General features: G+C 38.8%; 1 protein-coding gene across 6 annotated transcripts in view; it reads right to left on the reverse strand.

Moving 5' to 3' along the window:
- Nucleotides 1-20,377, reverse strand: part of LOC118900210 (N-acetylated-alpha-linked acidic dipeptidase 2) — a 140,504-nt gene that overhangs the window by 29,465 nt on the left and 90,662 nt on the right. For 5 of the 6 annotated variants that reach the window (XM_036862569.1, XM_036862566.1, XM_036862567.1 and 2 more), the window contains 6 exons: nt 19,197-19,288; nt 15,036-15,126; nt 13,191-13,455; nt 11,324-11,405; nt 10,030-10,122; nt 733-2,949 (listed from right to left, as the gene is read on the reverse strand). In XM_036862569.1, coding sequence (XP_036718464.1) covers nt 2,757-2,949; nt 10,030-10,122; nt 11,324-11,405; nt 13,191-13,455; nt 15,036-15,126; nt 19,197-19,288 — 816 coding nt within the window. In that variant the 3' untranslated portion in view covers nt 733-2,756. Of the gene's footprint in view, nt 1-732; nt 2,950-10,029; nt 10,123-11,323; nt 11,406-13,190; nt 13,456-15,035; nt 15,127-19,196; nt 19,289-20,377 lie in introns of those variants that run through there. The other variant, XM_036862570.1, reaches the window with a different exon arrangement.

The raw sequence follows: 20,377 nt of genomic DNA on the forward strand, positions 1-20,377 counted from the left end.
TTCTTATTGATTTTATGTCTGGATGATCAGTGGTCATTGCTGGCAGTGGGATATTGAAATCCTCTACTATTATTGCATTATTGTCTATCTCTCCCTTTTGATCTATTAGAATTTGCTTAATATATTTCAGTGTGCCAATGTTGGGTGTATATATATTTATGATTGTTGTATCTTCTGGATATACTGACCTTTTTATTATTATATAATGACCTTTTGTCTCATCATTTTTGGCATTAAGTCTGTTTTGTCTGGCTATACCTGCTTTCTTTTGGTTTCCAGTTGCACGGAATATCCTCATCCACTCACATCTTCACCCTGAGCTTATGTGTATCTTTAGAGCTGAAATTATATAGTTAGGTCTTTTTAATCCATCCAGCTACTCTGTGCCTTTGATTAGTGAATTGAATTCATTTGTATTTAGAGTGATTACTGATATGTAAGGACTTACTACTGCCATCTTATCATTTGTCTTCTGGTTGTTTTGTATCTCCTTTCTTTGCTTTTCCCTCTGTTTCTGTCTACCTTTGTAAAGTGGTGATTTTCCACGGTGATTTGCTCAGTCTCCCTTTTTTTCATGTTTCATGACTACTCTAGATTTTTGCTTTGTGGTTACCAAGCGTAAACATTTTAGAGATAAAATAATCCTACAGGAAAAAGACTAAAAAAATAGTTCAAACACACGTTCTCTGTGTTGAACATGTGGTAGTACATATTCTCTATCTAATATCCTGAGTTTATTACAGTGCATACCACACAATCATTGTTCTGTTCAAATGATCAATTGTTGATTAAAGATGATAAAAACAAAATAACTTACCAATATAAAGTAAACAATAAGTTGAAAAGGTTACTGTTTTTCTCTAAACCCATATTTCTAACCATACATGCTGTTTTAGCAATAAATATCTTTCTTCTGGAAAGCTGCTGGTAGAAAAAACATAAAAGAGATTTATAAATTTTTGTATTTTGTCCCCTTTAGAAATGATATAATAGAGTTAGATGGAACCTTAACAATCCTTACTCTTGAAGAAACTGATGCCCAAAATTATGTAGTGATTTACTCAGTTGGGACAGTAGAAAACCCAATATTGTCTCTACAAGACAATGCTTTAAGTCAAAAGTTAAAATACAGTTACTCCTCTATCCTAAAATAAAGTCTTATGTTAAGGTAATATAGTATGGTAGAAAATTAAATTCATAGATTTGCTAAAACTGTTTTCACAGAAGTCTAATTTAATCTGCTTTATAAATTTATTTATACTTCATGAGTAATATCTTTTATTGCCCTTTAAAGCTTCTTATTGTAGTTAGTGTGCCTGCCTGTGAGGGCTCATTTAATTTTGATTCTCAACTCTTTTTGGCAAAGTAATTGAACGACCAAGCTTTTTGAAGCTTTCATCTCAGATGACCCACAATTCTGAATCATTAGGCTCTGCATGAAAGTTTGCACATGCTGATATACTTCTGTTCAGTAGGAGTCAGGGTATGAAGATTTGTGGCAACTGCAGTAGACCTGTGAACAACACAGGTTTCAACTGCATAGGTCCATTTATCTGCAGATTTTTTTCCACTAAATACGTACTACAGCACTACATGATCCATGGTTGGCTGAATCCATGCATGCAGAAGCAAGGATATGGAGAGGCCAACTGTCAAGTTACACGTGGATTTTCAGCTGCACAGAGGGTCAGCACCCCTAACCCCCATGTTGTTCAAGGGTCAACTATTTTCACCTATCAGATATATATTATTCAGTAGAGTTGAAGTTATCAAAAGTATAGCTATTACTCACTTTTCCTTACCATTTATACTCCATGATGGTTTCACAAGAGAAGGTGTGCTATTCCAGTCTCCTTGCCAGACATTTTTTTCTTGGTAATCAAATTTATTTATAAGGTATCATTGTTACACATTTTAAGTTTACTGTTTGATGAAGTTTGACAACTGTATATTCCTGTGTAACTATCATCCAGATCATGATACAGAAAACTCCCATCATCCCAGAAACTTTCCTCTTTGTAGCAGATTTCCTCCCTGCCTGCCCCTTACTTGACCCGAGCAATCACTGATCTAATTCCTAATACCATAGATTAGTTTTGCTTCTTCATATAAATTGAATCTCATATTAGACATTCTTTTGTGTCTGGCTTCTTTCCCTCAACAATGTCTGCCAATAATATTACATGTATTGGCAGTTATTTCGTTTTTATTGCTGAGTAGTATTCCATTGTGAAAATACCACAATTTATCCATTCATTTATTGATGGGCATTTGCATTATTTGCACATTAAGCTGCGATGAACATGCAACAGTCTTTTGGTGATCATGTTTTTTGCTTTTCCTTAGTAAATACCTAGAAGTAGAATTTTAGAGCTATAATATAACTATATATTTAACTTTATAAGAAAGGGCCAGACCGTTTTCCGAAGTGGTTGTACTGTTTTACTTTCCGGCTGCCAGTGTCTGAAGAGTTCAAGTTCCTTGCCATATTTTATTTTAGGGAATTTTCACTTACTTTATCTCTTTCTCCATATGACTAGAGGTTTTTTGGTTTCTTTTATTGGATTAGCACTTTGATGATGAAGTTATGAATTTTCAAAGAGCCAAAAATCTCTTTGCAGATGAACAAGGTGGAAGTCTAAAGTCAAAACATGACATGAAAAGCAAGATTTTAGCATGCTCTGGCTTCATGTGTTATCAGAAAGAAAGACGGATTTTATCCTCAGACTTTTAATGGCAGCCAGTTGGCTGAGACCTTACTCTAACACCTCTTTCAGAGTCCCTGCTGCTGCTTGAATTGTAAAGGCTGCAATTGAAATGTGTTTCTTTACTTCTTTCCAGGCTGAACGAGGATCTGCTTTATTTTCAATATCAAATAGAGCATCAAAGATGCCAGGAAATGATTGGCCAGCATATTTGTTGTGGCTGCTTGGAGCAAAGATGATGTGCCTAGTAGAAAAAAACAGGACAGGTTGAACAGAAGCGTATACATGTATTACATTTTATATGCTTTTTCTTTATTCATTCTGCTGTGTTAGACCGTATCTTACTAAGTATTCTGTGTCTCCTCCTGGCATTTACTTTAGTTACTCCAAAACAAAAACATATATAATTGGTTTGAGATACTTAGTTAATGGTATATTTTTAAGCAAAGAAAGGAGTTGATAAGACGCATCTCGTGAATCATATGTTGCCAACCCATGCAGTTGGAAGTAAGTAGATTCTTTCCTGTAAGTGATGGGCATTAGTTGTCTAACTGCCTAGACATCCACAAACTGACATCCGTGAAGCATGGATAATTTATGGATATGTTTAATAAGAGATTAAAAAAATAATTACCTCTGTATTGCCTTTTTTAGAGATTCAACAAGAATGACAGTTGTTCCCAGTACTCTTCAGACATTAAAAAGCAATAATTAAAGAAGCTTGTATTACAAAAATATCACAAGTGGTAATAATAAAGCCCATTCCACAAAGGTAAAATGGCTATATATGGGTTGCCCACAAAGACACACTTTTTTGATATAGAAGGAAGGTTTGCAGTTGATTTCTTACTTCACCTCATAAGTAGCTCAAGAGATCAAGTTACTTCTCTCCCCAGTGTGTGGAATTCTGCCTTCCACAAACGTACATATTTTATTAAACACTCTTATCAGGAATTAGGCCCAACAGTCAAATCCTAGAGCTGCTTCAAGCTGTAAATCTACTGTAGGACACAATATGGAACTCTATGTAAAGTCACTATATTAATGGTCAAAGAGAGATTTATAATGTAATCATTTAGATTTCCCAGAGTACATCAGGATTTATTGCTCTTGGCTTTTAAATTTTAGTATGGCCTCAAATGGACCTTTCTTATTAAAGCAAGTATATGTGCTAAACTGTTTATAAACATTAATATTCTGACCTATATAAGCTGAGATTAGAGATACAGATCACAGGTATTCCTTATTATACATGCCGTCTTCTGGAGAATTGTGAAGGGAGAGTATAGTACAATGTTATTGATACAGCAATCAAGTAAACCTGATGAAATTGTAAATGGGGTGTTTTCCTAATTTCTTTCTGATCATTAGTGTGTAGAAATGCCATGGGTTCCTGTATATTGATTATGTGTCCTACAGCTTTACTGAATTCATTTAGTCTAATGGTTTTTTTGTGGAATCATTAGGATTTTCTACATATAGTACCATGTCATCTGCAATAGTGACAGTTTTACTTCTTCCTGGTTTGGTTGTCTTTGATTGACTTGTCCTAATTGCTGTGGCTAGGACTTCCAGTACTATGTTGAATAAAAGTGGTGAGAGTAGGTATACTTGTCTTGTTCCTGATCTTAAAGGAAATGTTTTGGGTTTTTCACCATTGAGCATGATGGCAGCTGTGGGTCTGTCATATATGGCCTATGTTATGTTGAGATACACTGCCTCTGTATCCAGTTTGTTGAGACTTTTTTTTTAATTCGCTGGGCAGCATGTGGGATCTTAATTCCCCGACCAGGGATCGAACCCATGCCCCATGCAGTAGGAGCCCGGAGTCTTAACCACTGGACCACCAGGGAAGTCACGTTGAGACTTTTTATCGTGAGTGGATGTTGAATTTTGCCAAATGTTTTTTCTCTATTGAGATGATTATATGGTTTTTATTCACTTTGGTTGGGAATTTTTTTCTTTCAGCACTTTGAATACATCATGCCACTCCCTTCTGGCCTGAAAAATTTCTGCTGGAATATCTGCTAATGGTCTCAAGAGGATTCTCTTGTTCATAAGTTGTTTTTCTCTTGCTGTTTTTAAGATTCTCTCCTTATTTCTACCTTCCTTGCCATTTTAATTATAATTTGTCTTAGATGGGTATCTTTTGGTTCATCTTATTTGAAATTGTCTCAGCTTCCTGGATCTGGGTGTCTGTTTCCTTCCCCAGGTTGGGGAAGTTTTCAGCCCCCTTCTCTTTTCTTCTGGGACCTCTATAACACAAATGTTGTTTCACTTGATGATGTTGTCCCAGAGGTCCCTTAAGCTGTCATCACTTTTAAAAATCCTTTTTGCTTTTCGTTGCTCAGTTTGTGTGAGTTCCACTACCTGTGTTCCAGGTCACTGATTCTTCCGCTTCCTCTAGTCTGCTAGTGAACCACTCTAGTGTATTTTTCAGTTCAGTTATTCTATTCTTTCTTTAACACCATGACTTCTGTTTGGTACTTTCTTATATTTTCTACAAGTTTCTCAAAGTTTTCACTGTGTTCATCCATTCTTCTCTCACATTCAGTAGCATCTTTTATGCCCACTACTTTGAACACTTTATCAGGTAGATTACTTATATTTGTTTAAGGAAGTTTTTTTCCTGAGGTTTTGTCTTTTTTTTCTCTGTTTGTAACATATTCCCGTGTTTCCCCATTTTGCTTGACTCTCTGGAAGAGGTGCTGTTTCATCTAATGCATAGAAACCAACAGTCTTGAGGGAGTAGCCTCATGTGATAAACCTTATGTTCAACCTTTCCCTGGCTCTTGGTTGTCTCTCAAACCTCTGTGATTCTCCAAGCCACCTATTTTTAATAGCTCCCAATAGCTGAGTGTGTGCCAAGACCTATCATTGTACCAAAGGGGAACATCTCAGTCAGCACTTAGATTCAGGATGATTGGAAACCAGGCCCTCAGGCAGCAGCTTTTAAAGTATGCAAATATATACCATCCTGTGGAACACAAGAGTAGGTCTGGTGGCCACTAGAGCCAGGTCATATGAAGGTGTCCCCTGGGTAGCAGTCAAAACTCGGGGCTCCAGACAAGTGTATAAGCTGCTTTCTGGTATATACTAGCAAGCTGTAGCAAAGCAGAGGGAGAACGTAAAGATGGCGTTCCCCGGCCCGTGTTCCCTGAGAGGAGCTCCACGGGCCTCCAGATGTGTGCCAGGCCTGAAGGCTGCGCCTCAGGCTGAAGCTCCAGGACAGGCAGATAGGCCTCTTCTACGGAAAGGTGGGGGGCGGGGGGGGGGGGTTCCGCCTGCTCTCTCTGCAGTGACCTGGAGGTGGCAGCCTCCCAAGCACTGACTCTCAGATCGTTGTAACCCTGTGGGACCCAGGAAAGCAATCCCACCTGGCCGCCAGAGGCAGGGGATGAAGGGGTGTTCCCTGGGCAGCAGCCGCAAAAGCTGAGGCATCAGACGTGTAAGAGTTCCCCTGAGAGATGCTGGTTCTCTGGCGCGTGGCCAAGGGAGAGCATGAAGACAGCACCTGCCCTCCTAGGTCTCCGGTACAGTTTACAGTCAGCCCTTAGATGGGTAACGTGTTTAATCAGAGTCCTGCCTCTCGGCCTGCAGCTGTGATTACAAGCTTACAGCCTTCTCTCCCGGGAAGACGGCCCTTGGTTCTGCTGCCTCTCTCTTGCTGTGCCTGACAGTGGTAGGTGTTTAAGATCTATTCCTATGACACCTGCAAACATAATCCCCTCTGGTCACCAGAGCCAGGCAATGTAGAGGTATCCCCGGCAGCAGCTTCAAAAATCAGGGTGCCAGAAAAGGGTATAAGCTCCCTTCTGAGAGATAATGTCAAGCTGGAGTGAGGCCGAGGCAGAGCGCAAAGACTGCTTCTACCAGCCTCCATTCCCCGAGAGCACTCTGTAGGCTTTTAGAAGTGCGCCGGAACAAAAGCCGTCTCCTCAGGCCAAAGCTCCTGGACAAGCAAATGAGCCTCTTTCTCAGAAAGACGGGGGGTGTTTTCAGTCTGCTCCCTGGGCAGTACCTTGGGGATGGTAGTCTGCCAAGAACTGTCTCTCCAGTTGTTACAGCCTCATGGGATCCAGGAATGCAAGCCCTCCCCCCACCCCCGACCCTGAGCCAAGCAATCAAGGAGTGTCTCCTGGCGACAGCTACAAAAACCAGGACACCAGATGCAAAAGGCAGAGTACCAGCTGCAAATAAAAGCTCCCCTCCAGAGATACCGGTGCTCCAGAGATCAGCAGAGGGAATGCATGAAGATCACCACCTTCAGGGAAGAGGAGGGAAAGAAAGATAGTGCCCGCGAGCTTTAGCAAGGCAGAGGAAGAGCGGAAATCAACACCCACCGGCCCCCATCTCGGAGAGTATCCAAACAGGCCCCTGCCCCTCCAGCCGGCGCTCTAAGATCAACAAATGAATCTCTTTCGCATAAAATCTGGGTGCTTTTAAGGACTGCCTCTGTGCTGGGCCCTGTGGCAGATGAGTTCCAGCGAGTCCTTTCAGCCTGAGCAGTTTCTCAGTTCTGTACCTCCCTTTGGTCTTAGGGATGCAGCAGCTTTGTTGGTTCTCAAAGCCAGATATTTGGGAGGCTTACCTCTCAGGCACAGGTCCTAAAAGTTGAGGTGGCTGATTTGGGTACAAACCCTTTGCTGTGGGCTGCTGCCCCAGGAGTGGGCTTTGTGGCAAGATAGATTGGGTCTCAGCCTCACCTACCCACATCCACGGGGCCTTTTTCTCCTTTGCCTGATGTGAAGGAGTTGCTCAGCTAATCTTCAGGTCTTTTTCAGAAGAAACTGTCCCATCTGTAGCTATAGATTTGGTATGTCTGGGAGAGGTGAGTTCAGTATCTTCCTACATTGTCATCTTCAACCACCTCTCCCTGGCTTTAGAATATAGTCTTTATGTTCAATTAATAGTTCCAAAAAATGTGTTTACCCTTTGACCCTGAAATCTCAGGTACTGATTATAGAGATATTAAAACAAATGTTCAAGTAGGGCTCAGGGACATTTTATAGCAGTACTTTTCATAATACTAAATAATTGGGGGGGAAAATCTAATTAAAAACTCAATAAGAACTAAAAAAATTACACATGAAAGCCATACAGTGGAACACTATGCAGCAGATGAGAAGAGCTAAAATTATATATACTGGGCTTCCCTGGTGGCACAGTGGTTGAGAATCCGCCTGCCAATGCAGGGGACACGGGTTTGAGCCCTGGTCCGGGAAGATCCCACATACTGTGGAGCAACTAAGCCCATGCACCACAACTACTGAGCCTGCACTCTAGAGCTCGTGAGCCACAACTACTGAGCCTATAAGCCACAGCTACTGAAGCCGGCACGCCTAGAGCCTGTGCTCCACAACAAACCCACGCACCACAACAAAGAGTAGCCCCCGCCTGCTGCAACTAGAGAAAAGCCCGCGTGCAGCAACAAAGACCTGACACAGCCAAAAGAATAAATATGTAAAAAATAAATAGTTATATATATTGACATAGATCTCTAAGATAAATTTTTACCAAAAGCAGTTGCAAAGTGATATATGGCCCCATTTATGTAAACAGAAATGAATAAATAATAAATAAATAACTATACATGTGTACATAACTGCATTCAAAATTTAACATCAAACTCATCACTGATTTTCCCTGAAGGAAATAATAGAAATGTCCGTGTGTTAGCACTGTCCCTTTTTATTCTATATAATTGTATAGAGCCTGAATTTGAAAAAGAGATGTTTTGCTTATAAATCATATAAATTAAAAAATAAGGACTTCCCTGGTGGTCCAGTGGTTAAGAATCCATCTTCCAATGCAGGGGATGCCGGCTCGATCCCTGGTCGGGGAAGTAAGATCCCACATGCCACGGGGCAACTAAGCCCGTGCCTCAACTACTGAGCCCGTGGGCCACAACTACAGAGCCCGTGAGCTCTGCAGCCCATGCACCACAAGTAGAGAGAAGCCGACGCACTGCAACGAAGAGCCTGTGCACTGCAACAAAAGATCCCGCGTGCTGCAACTAAGACCCAATGCATCCAAAAAAATAATTTTTTAAAAAACCTTTAAAAAATAAAAAATATATATATAAAGATGGACTAATGATAGGCAAGAGAGGATTAACGTGTAGATTGGCTTTCAACCTTTGATTTGATTTATGTAAATACTTAACTGATGGCTGCTATTTCATTTGTATTGATAAACATTTATCTTTACATTAAGTAAGCTATTATAAAAATAGCAGCCATTTACTGAGTATATCCCTCTCTGAGCTAAATCTTCTGCATGCCTTAAATCTACAAACCTATGGGGTAAAAGCACTGTAATCTCCATCTACAGCTGAGGAACCTGAGTCTTAGAGAAGTAAATTTGCCCAGGTCACACTTAGTATTTGGCAGAGCTGGGCTCTAAATGTAATCAGTTAAATTATTACTAATATTTATAAGAAAGGTAACATAGAAATATCTTTTGTATATGTCATTTGATGATAAACAGCCTTATAAAATAGCAATTATCACCATCCTAATTCAGATGAGCCAACCCTAGATATGACTTGCTCTAAGTCACACATGTGCAAGTGAACTAGAACACAGATTTTCTGTCTCTAAATGCTAGGACCTTTCTAATTTTTACCAAGAAACCACGGCTTAAAATGTACCTCAAAAAACTGGAGGCTATCCAAAAGCAGCCAAGATACTGAAAGAAAACCTGAGATAGAGATAAAAAAAAAAAACAAAAAACGATATTTCTTTAGGGGAAACTATGGCATCCATCTTCAAAAACCTGAAATGTTATATGGAAATAGATCTAGAGTAATTCCTTTTGACTCTGGAGAGCAGAACAGGGTCAGAGGGAGAAAATTACAGGGAAATATATCTTTATGAAGAAAACTTTCTATTAAGTAGACCTTTCCTAAAATAGAACGAACTTCCTCATGTGGTAGTAAGCTTCCATTCACTGGAAGATTCAAACAGTGGCTGGATAACTACTTTTCTGAGATCCTACAGAAAAGATTCATGTAGAAAATTGAACTACATGAGCTCTAAGATCCCCTTTAAGATTCTGTGTCTTTTCGATTTTGTTACAAGAGTTCTTTTTCAACTATCATCTGCCATTTACATCTGCAGCAAAGCAATACACAATATGAAATTAACTTTTCTGATAGTACAAATTATACTGTTATGCATGATCTCACCCATATTTCCTTCAGTATACATATCCACTTTCCACTTGTCTGATAGCAGGAGTGTGAAGCAGACCTTGGGTATGCTGGTTTTGGTCACAGTGACATATTTGGTGTCCTTTAGTGGAACAGCTGTTGCCTCCTTACCTATAGAATGGCCTCCCTGGTAAACCAAGGGGATCGATGAATGCTCTTTCCAGGAACATCAGTTGGTCATTCATAATTCTCACTGCAGTGGGGCTTTGAGAATAAGAAATAGATAATTAAAACCCTTACCATGCAACCACATTTTAAAATATTAAATAAGGATAAGGCATGAGGAAATAACCTTCTAAACTCATAAATTTTTTTAAAGAAAATGCATATAAAACACACAGTAAGGCTCATATGGTAAGCTATGTATAACAGCAGGGGCATCTTTCTATTATTTATAATAAGCAGAGAGACTGATTGGGAAATGGTTTTTTTTTGTTTTTCAAGATCACAGACCAGAAAGAAGTGAAAGACATTTTTAATTCTTTGTAGGAGGAGAGCCAGGCCTCCTGCAAAGGTAGGCAGGGTGGACTGCCAAGTTGTTCTTGATAAACCAGTTAATTCTACTGTGGAAGAAAGGAGCAGAGTAAAGGCTAAACAAGACAGAATGAAGGGAAGTTGCAGGAGTCTGCAAGGAGGGAGACAGCTGCTCCTAGTGGGCAGGGAGTCCCCTCCACACTTGGAATCTGCCAGCTCTCTTTTGGGGTGCTGCCTAAGTTCCCTAGGCTGTCCTACAACCCCAGGGAGAGAGAGGCCCCTCACAATGACTGATACAGCTTCCTGCCTGGATGGGAGGTGGGAAAGCTTATTCTGATAAATCTGAAAAAAATTATGAAATGCGACATGGACCGTAAGGTGGAACAAATTATGCTTGTTAAATAATGCTTTAAGTATAACTTTTAAATTATTTTTCAACCTAACAACGGCACGAGGTTAAATGAAACGCAAAAAAAAGTATTAGTAAAGAAAGAATTTCTACACCGTTCACAGGAATATTGTGACTGTAGTAAAATATGCCACAAATGCACTTAAACCCATAGAATTATGAATTACTAGAAACAGTCAGAATTCTTATCATGCAAACTCCTAAAGACATGTCTCCTTGGCCCTTGCCATGGGATGAGTTTTTAGTCTATCATTCAACAGCTATGTTCCTCAAACTTTAATGTGAATACAAACTACCTGGAGAGTCTTGTTAAAGTGCAGAATTCTAATAAAGCAGGCCTTGGATGGGGTCTGATATTCTGCCTTTGTAACAAGCTCCCAGGTGACGTTGATGTTACTGGCTGGCAGACCATAATCTGCGTAGCAATGATTCAGAGTTGAATGCTTCTGTAAGTGTACCCAGTGCATTCCAGTAACCAGATTGCTTTTCCAAACAGTAGGGAGCTTTACATTTGAAACTTACTTATTCAGATCAACTTGTGAAAGTCTTCTATGAAAATCTGAAGCGGACTTTGAGAAGTTTTTCACAGCAGAAAATAAGGAATCTTTTTTAAAAAATAGAAAAGTAGAAGGGAAACTAGTAAGCATGAGTGCTTCATATTTCAAAGGTTCATTTTCCAACCCCCCCCACCCCATTCCAGATTGCTGTGACTGAAGAGATGTTGAAACTATTTTTCTACTGAGTCTTCTTGCAGGTCCATGGAAATTATTAGAAAATATTGTAACAAAGAAATAATGTATAAAATTGAAAATGGCAAAATCGGTTCTTAAGGAAATAACAGATTTCAAGAGTTTAGGACATAAAAAAATCCTTTTAACTCAATTTATCAGAAACCCAGCATTCATTTATTTATTCATTCAATACTTAACTTATTGGGACAACTATTCATATAGGTCTAAGCACAATTTTCTAAATTTTCTTTGCTTCAGCTTCTAGATCTTAGTGCCTGCTGCTCGTCGTAACTTTCTGAAGGTTACTAATTCTTATGTAATTATGTTCCAAAGCCTTTACTGACCACCCGCTACTCATTCTCAGCACCCCTATAGTACTCTCTGTGCACCCCTGTAATAGCTTATCCCCTGCATTTTTTCTTCTCCTTCCCCATGAGAATTTAAGCTCTTTGAGAACAATGACTATTTTTTTTTTTTTTTTTTGGCTGTGTTGGGTCTTCGTTTCTGTGCTAGGGCTTTCTCTAGTTGGGGCGAGCGGGGGCCACTCTTCATCGCAGTGCGCAGGCCTCTCACTATCGTGGCCTCTCTTGCTGTGGAGCACAGGCTCCAGACGCGCAGGCTCAGTAATTGTGGCTCACGGGCCTAGTTGCTCCGCGGCATGTGGGATCTTCCCAGACCAGGGCTCGAACCCGTGTCCCCTGCATTGGCAGGCAGATTCTCAACCACTGCGCCACCAGGGAAGCCCTAATGACTATTTCTTAATCTTCCTTATATCTCCCAGGAAATAACACAGCACTTGGTACACAGTAGACACTCAGTACATATTTGATAACTTTGATATATATTCTAAGAATATGCACTCCCAGAATAATAAAAGAAAACGGTTGCAATAAAACAGTAATAATAGCTAACATTATGAGCACTAAGTGACAGTCACCATTGTTTCCACATACCAACCAAATGAAATCTCCACAGCAATCTTGGAAACATTTTATTTTACTATTTCACTCATAATAAAACTGACACGTAGAGGGGTTAAGTAACTTTCTCAAGGTCACACAATGACTAAATATTAGAGCCAGGATTTGAACCAGGAAACTGCTTCCAGACCCAATGCTTAATGCTCCTACACTACACAACACTACATTTCACTTCTGCTTTGCAGGAGATACATGATGTGGAATAGCAACCACAAAATGGCCAGATATAAAAGGAAAGAATGCTTAAAACCATGTAAAAAATCCTCCATGTAGAAAAACATTAATAGGTAAATGCTGCAGTAATAATGATAACAATGTAATACTACATAAATGTAGTGGAAGTGGTGGCTTTCTCTACTTTCCAATCTTTGTGTAATATTGTTAAATTTTAATAGTATTGTTCTTATAACAAAACATTTTTAGAGGCAGCAATATGGGGAAAATATTTACCAACCCAATGTTTGTAGCACTAACTTAGCAAAATGGATTCATCCTACAAATATCAAACTAAATCACATTCTTTAATAGGTGTTTAAAGTTTTTTTTCGATAAGTCAGGATTAAGAAATGAGGCAGGGATAAATTCTAGGATGAAATAGTATGCATGGATGACAATAGGAGGTGATATCTTAAAACTCTAACTTAATGATTATAAAATATCTGTCCAGCCATTTCTTACCAAATGATACTTGATGGTCTCTTAATTGTTGGTCATATTTCTTGGATAAACTGTAGATATCTGTTGCATAGTTTTCCAAAGTTTTTGCATAGTCTTGAATGTTGAAAGGAATGATTTTAGAGTCTGCAAGCTCATAAACCAGTGCTCCTCGTAATTGAGCTACAGCAAGCTGTTTTTTAAACGTGGGGTCATAAAAATTCTCTACCAATTCAAATGTCTCATAAATTGTATGGTATGTTGGATAGCTGCTGTAATTATCTGTTTTCTGAAAAAAAAAAAAAAAAAAAGGTGGGGGGGACCGAGTATTTACAAACACTAAATACTCAAATTATAATATTTTATGGAATCATAAAATGATTGTATTTAAAAACATAACCATACGGTACCCTGAGTTTTATCACGAGTGAAAAAAGTTAAGTCTAATTAACTAAAACCCCACCACCAAATCTTCACCCATTTAAAATTTTACCATTATTCATTTTATAATTCATATAATCTTTGTTCAAAACACTGCTTCTTGAAAATTTTCCCTATTGCTTTGTTGACAATTAAATTAAGGAGTACATACTCAAATTGCATACCAGCACAGTTTAAAATTATCTATCAACTGATTGAGAATGAAACGTTCTGAGCAGCTAAGTATTGTTATAGCTGAAGGATTATTCAGCTGACACTTTAACAACACAGGTTTGAACTACAGGGGTTCACTTATACATGGAATTTTTTTCAATAAATATGTACTACAGAACTACACGATCCCGAATGTAAAGCTATGTGTGGGTTTTCAACTGCTGGGAGGGTTGGCACCCCTGTTGTTTAAAGGTCAACATTTCAGCCCCTTCCCTGCCTTCCCAAACAGTATATAACCACATGCCATTTAACCTTTGTTACAAAATTAAGGGTTACCATTATAAACATAAATTATTACAGGGTGGTACTCCACATAAATATTTTTTACTTCTTAGGTCTGCCTTTCCTAACTTTAGTTTTTACCTATCTGCTACTTTGCCATAAAGCTATCATTCTTATTGCTTTTAATATCACTAAAAGGCACCCCTGTATCAGTCTCTCTCCCTCTATCTGATATTCTGCTTTTAATCTGCATTGTCTTAGAAACTAGATAACTTTGTTCAGAATGATGACCGTATAAAAGTGAACAGGCTTTGACAGAGGTAAAGCGCATCTCTTATGTATGATGTGTAATGAGTATTAGTATACAGATTTATGCATTTATTATGGGTTATTCTGAAGCTGTTTTTGCTTACTTCTCTGTTAGCTGTATTCTGGATAGTCAAATTTGCAAGGGATATGTATTCTAGACAAGCAAGATGTTGGCATACTGCAATTAAGATTAGAAAATGACTAAAATCTGTGACAAATCTGAGTTTACTGATGTAATCTTCAGTTTGGTTTATGACATAATTTATAACAGACAAACAAACACGGTATAGGTTCGAAATCCATGTACTCACATATCATCAATGTGTTTGAGTGGCAATGGTGCAATGCAGGCAATGCAGAGCAGAAAAGAAGAATTAGATTTTCCAACAAAGCCCCCATCGGGAAAAGGATGCAAACCTCTTGGTAGTGATAACCAGCTAAGTACCTGGCATTACTCTATCAACTACCACTTCACTGAATAACCCTGGCAGTGAACATTCACAAAATAGCTCAAATTATTTCCTAGTCCATCTACGAAGGGACCTGCAGGCTATCTCTATCCCTGCAATTCTTCCCAGGCCACATGTCCACTCGGTGCCTGGTACCCAACAACTAAATGACAGAATTCCTAACAAAGAGAATGTGGATGAAGTGCTATGTATCCAAAATAATAAAATGGCTTACCCTATTCTTAGTGTACCGGACTCTTCCTGAAGCAATTCCAAGTCTCTGAAAATAAGCTTCAAAATCACTTCCAGATCCCAGCTTGTTGATTCTAAATGTAAAATATGATACACATACACACACACACAAATAAATAAATGCATAAATAAATAATATAAAATTAAATAGATGGCACCATGAATCCTGTCCTAAGAACTGCAAGGAATTGTATGGCACATTTATAAAAATTAAGAAAAGGTATACCACCCTCAAAACACTTTCCTATCACACCTATTTATATGTGTGATAAACCTATAAATCTGAACTGATTAAAACCAGAGTCGGGCAGTGACACTAAATATGGCAGCCTGGTAACTATGATATCTTCCATATCTTCAGCATTTATGGTATTTGCTTTGAGGGAAAAACAAATAAGATACGGTCTCTGCCCTCAGAGAACTATAGTCTAATAAGAAAACTGCCATGAGAAAGTCTACATTTAAGATCATGAAGACTCAAAGTGCCTTAGTTTATTTCAGAAATAAATCTAATTATAATATATTGCTTTGCATGTAATTAAGAAGCCACTACATACATACATATATATAAATAATATATAAATATATACATATAAAATGTAATGACGGGATTTCCCTGGTGGTGCAGTGGTTGGGAATCAGCCTGCCAGTGCAGGGGACACAGGTTTGATCCCTGGTCCGGGAAGATCCCACATGCTGTGCAGCAACTAAGCCCGTGAGCCACAACTACTGAGCCTGCGCTTTAGAGCCCGCGAGCCACAACTACCGAGGCCTCGTGCCACAACTACTGAAGCCCTCACGCCTAGAGCCCGTGCTCTGCAACAAGAGAAGCCACCACAATGAGAAGCCCGCGCACCACAACAAAGAGTAGACCCCGCTCGCCTCAACTTGAGAAAGCCTGTGTGCAGCAATGAAGACCCAATGCAGCCAAAAATAAATAAATAAATAAAAACTTTAAAAAAAATGTAATGTCATAGAAGATTTTCATTCAAAAATAAGTCAGTAAAACAGAATATAAAATTACATATGCATTAAGAACCTAACTATATACTTCTAAACTATTAGAATGTTTTTGAGATTGAGACCTTGGGATGTTTTTTAAATCTTTTTTTCTACTCTACTGTTTTTTTGAATAAGCATTTAAAACATAATGGAAGGACTTCCCAGGTGGTCCAGTGGTTAAGAATCCGCCTTCCAATGCAGGGGATGTGGGTTCCATCCCTGGTCGGGGAACTAAGATCCCACATGCTGCGGAGCAACTAAGTCCATGCGCCACAACTACTGAGCATGCGAGCCACAACTAGAAAGCTCGCATGCCACAACTACAGAGCCCACCTGCTCTGGAGCTTGCGCGCCACAACTAGAGAGAGAAGCCTATGCGCCGCAACGAAAGATCCCACGTGCCGCAACTAAGACCCAATGCAAATTAAAGATGATACAAATAGATGGAGAGATATACCATGTTCTTGGATTGGAAGAATCAACATTGTGAAAATGACTCTACTACCCAAAGCAATCTACAGATTCAATGCAATCCCTATCAAACTACCAATGGCATTTTTCACAGAACTAGAACAAAAAATTTCACAATTTGTATGGAGACACAAAAGACCCCGAATAGCCAAAGCAATCTTGAGAACGAAAAATGGAGCTGGAGGAATCAGGCTCCCTGACTTCACACTATATTACAAAGCTACAGTAATCAAGACAGTTTGGTACTGGCACAAAAACAGAAATATAGATCAATGGAACAGGATAGAAAGCCCAGAGATAAACCCACGCACATATGGTCACCTTATCTTTGATAAAGGAGGCAAGCATATACAGTGGAGAAAAGACAGCCTCTTCAATAAGTGGTGCTGGGAAAATTGGACAGGTACATGTAAAAGTATGAAATTAGAACACTCCCTGACACCATACACAAAAATAAACTCAAAATGGATTAAAGACCTAAGTGTAAAGCCAGACACTATCAAACTCTTAGAGGAAAACATAGGCAGAACACTCTATGACATAAATCACAGCAAGATCCTTTTTGACCCAGCTCCTAGAGAAATGGAAATAAAAACACAAATAAACAAATGGGACCTAATGAAACTTAAAAGCTTTTGCACAGCAAAGGAAACCATAAACAAGACCAAAAGACAACCCTCAGAATGGGAGAAAATATTTGCAAATGAAGCAACTGACAAAAGATTAATCTCCAAGATTTACAAGCAGCTCATGCAGTTCAATAACAAAAAAACAAACAACCCAATCCAAAAATGGGCAGAAGACCTAAATAGACATTTCTCCAAAGAAGATATACAGATGGCCAACAGACACATGAAAGAATGCTCAACATCCTTAATCATTAGAGAAATGCAAATCAAAACTACAATGAGGTATCATCTCACACCGGTCAGAATGGCCATCATCAAAAAATCTACAAACAATAAATGCTGGAGAGGGTGTGGAGAAAAGGGAACCCTCTTGCACTGTTGGTGGGAATGTAAATTGATACAGCCACTATGGAGAACAGTATGGAGGTTCCTTAAAAAACTAAAAATAGAACTACCATACGACCCAGCAATCCCACTACTGGGCATATACCCTGAGAAAACCATAATTCAAAAAGAGTCATGTACCAAAATGTTCATTGCAGCTCTATTTACAATAGCCAGGTCATGGAAGCAACCTAAATGTCCATCATCGGATGAATGGATAAAGAAGATGTGGCAGGGCTTCCCTGGTGGCGCAGTGGTTGAGAATCTGCCTGCCAATGCAGGGGACACGGGTTCGAGCCCTGGTCTGGGAAGATCCCACATGCCATGGAGCAACTAGGCCCGTGAGCCACAATTTACTGAGCCTGCGCGTCTGGAGCCTGTGCTCCGCAACGGGAAGGGCCGCGATAGTGAGAGGCCCGCGCACCGCGATGAAGAGTGGCCCCCGCTTGCCGCAACTAGAGAAAGCCCTGGCACAGAAACAAAGACCCAACACAGCCAAAAATAAATAAATAGATAAATAAATAAATTTAAAAAAAAAAAAAAGAAGATGTGGCACATATATATAATGGAATATTACTCAGCCATAAAAAGAAATGAAATGGAGGTATTTGTAATGAGGTGGAAGGAGTTAGAGTCTGTCATACAGAGTGAAGTAAGTCAGAAAGAGAAAAACAAATACAGTATGCTAACACATATATATGGAATCTAAGGAAAAAAAAAAAAAAAGGTCATGAAGAAACTCGTGGCAAGACGGGAATAAAGACACAGACCTACTAAAGAATGGACTTGAGGATATGGGGAGGGGGAGGGGTGAGATGTGACAGGGTGAGAGAGTGACATGGACATATATACACTACCAAATGTAAAATAGATAGCTAGTGGGAAGCAGCCACATAGCACAGGGAGATCAGCTCGGTGCTTTGTGACCGCTTGGTGGGGTGGGATGGGGAGGGTGGGAGGGAGGGAGATGTGGGAGGGAGGAGATATGGGAACGTGTGTATATGTGTAGCTGATTCACTTTGTTATAAAGCAGAAACTAACACACCATTGTGAAGCAATTATACTTCAATAAAGATGTTTAAAAAAAAAAAAAAAAGACCCAATGCAGCCAAAAATAAAATAAATAAATAAATATTTTTAAAAATATTCCTGTAATAAAAAAAAAAAACATAATGGAGATACATTTAAACTTTCACAAGACTTATTTGCAATATGGAATGAAGCTATAAATTGCTACCACCAGCTGGTTTTAGAAATAGTATAGGAGTAGAAAACAAATATAAACATAAAATAAATACAAGAAAGCTGCTATTGTATAAATGAGAAGTAAAAGTTAATTCTTACATAAAATCTAAACTAATTAAAGGTAAAGACATAACTTGGTAGTTACTGATAATGCACCTTAATAAGTTTAGAAAGAAATAATCCATCATTTGTTTTTTTACTTCACTTGAATTGTATTTATTAATGTACTTAATATATATCTGAATGTAATTTTATGCAAGAATGCAAAATAATGGCTAATAATTTTTTACTAAAAATTTGCAAAAATACTCTCAAATTGTTGAGACATCTGAGAATTGCCTGTCTGGAGATACAAGGGGCAAAGGGGAACTCAACTCATCCTGTGGTAGAAAACGTACATACAAGTAATTTACCTAGGCAAAGTTTTATTTTCAGATGAAGGGTCCTTTTCTAACCAGCTTTCATAAAGAGATTTATTCTCAAAACCATCATCCGGGCTGGAGATCTGGAAAGATAAATCAAATATCGGGAATAAGAGGTAGAACAACTAAATTTACGCCAATATAAAACCACATGTTAGTTAATATCAACTTTTATGTTTATCTATGTGAACATTTGTGTATCATATTCTTTACAGAGAAATATGTTTATGCAAATTGCACGAAAAAAATCCAGCCCAAATTCTTGTTCATTTATAATTCCCACTTATTTGTAATTTTGCCATGTCCTTTGGAAAAAATTTCTTGCTTATACTGGTAAACTTTTTAATAGCATTTCAGATTTTTTTTTTTTTAATTTATTTATTTATTTATTTTTGGCTGCATTGGGTCTTCGTTGCTGGGTACAGGCTTTCTCTAGTTGCGGTGAGCAGGGGCTACTCTTCATTGCAGCGCACAGGCTTCTCATTACAGTGGCTTCTCTTTGTTGCAGAGCATGGGCTCTAGGCATGCGGGCTTCTGTAGTTGTGGCACGGAGGTTCAGTAGTTGTGGCGCACGGGCTTAGTTGCTCTGCGGCATGTGGGATCTTCCCGGACCAGGGCTCGAACCCATGTCCCCTGCGTTGGCAGGCAGATTCTTAACCACTGCGCCACCAGGGAAGTCCCAGCATTTCAGATTTTTAACAAGTGTCATCACTTCAGTGTTGGGCAGCTTAGATTTCTTTTAGTGGGAAGTCACTGGGAGAAAACTTTATATATATAATATTTACTTTAGTAAATTGCTTTTGTCCAAGATGACCTACAGTGAGGCCTTAGGGCAGGAGACAGACATTAAGAAGCTGAGCTTGAAATTGTCAATATGAGTCCTGGTTTTGTAGGGCAGGTGGGGTGAGGAGGAACTGTTATTTTAGAAAGTCTGTGTTTAAACAACGTTGGAATTTGATGGGTTTTAAAAAAACTGCATAACCTCAGGTTTCTAGTTGGGAATTTTAAGAACTTATGTATATACATAAACATTTTTTATTACCCTCATTAAACACATACTTACAAACTTATACTTTCCTTTTCTTTCTCCACTCTAAGAAAAGCAGAAGCATGTGGTGGGAAAAAAATCATCATACATATTGGCTGCATTTTATTTGTTTGTTGGTTTACAG

The sequence above is a fragment of the Balaenoptera musculus genome, chromosome 8 (genome assembly GCF_009873245.2).
Source record: "Balaenoptera musculus isolate JJ_BM4_2016_0621 chromosome 8, mBalMus1.pri.v3, whole genome shotgun sequence".
Taxonomy (NCBI): Eukaryota; Metazoa; Chordata; class Mammalia; order Artiodactyla; family Balaenopteridae; genus Balaenoptera; species Balaenoptera musculus.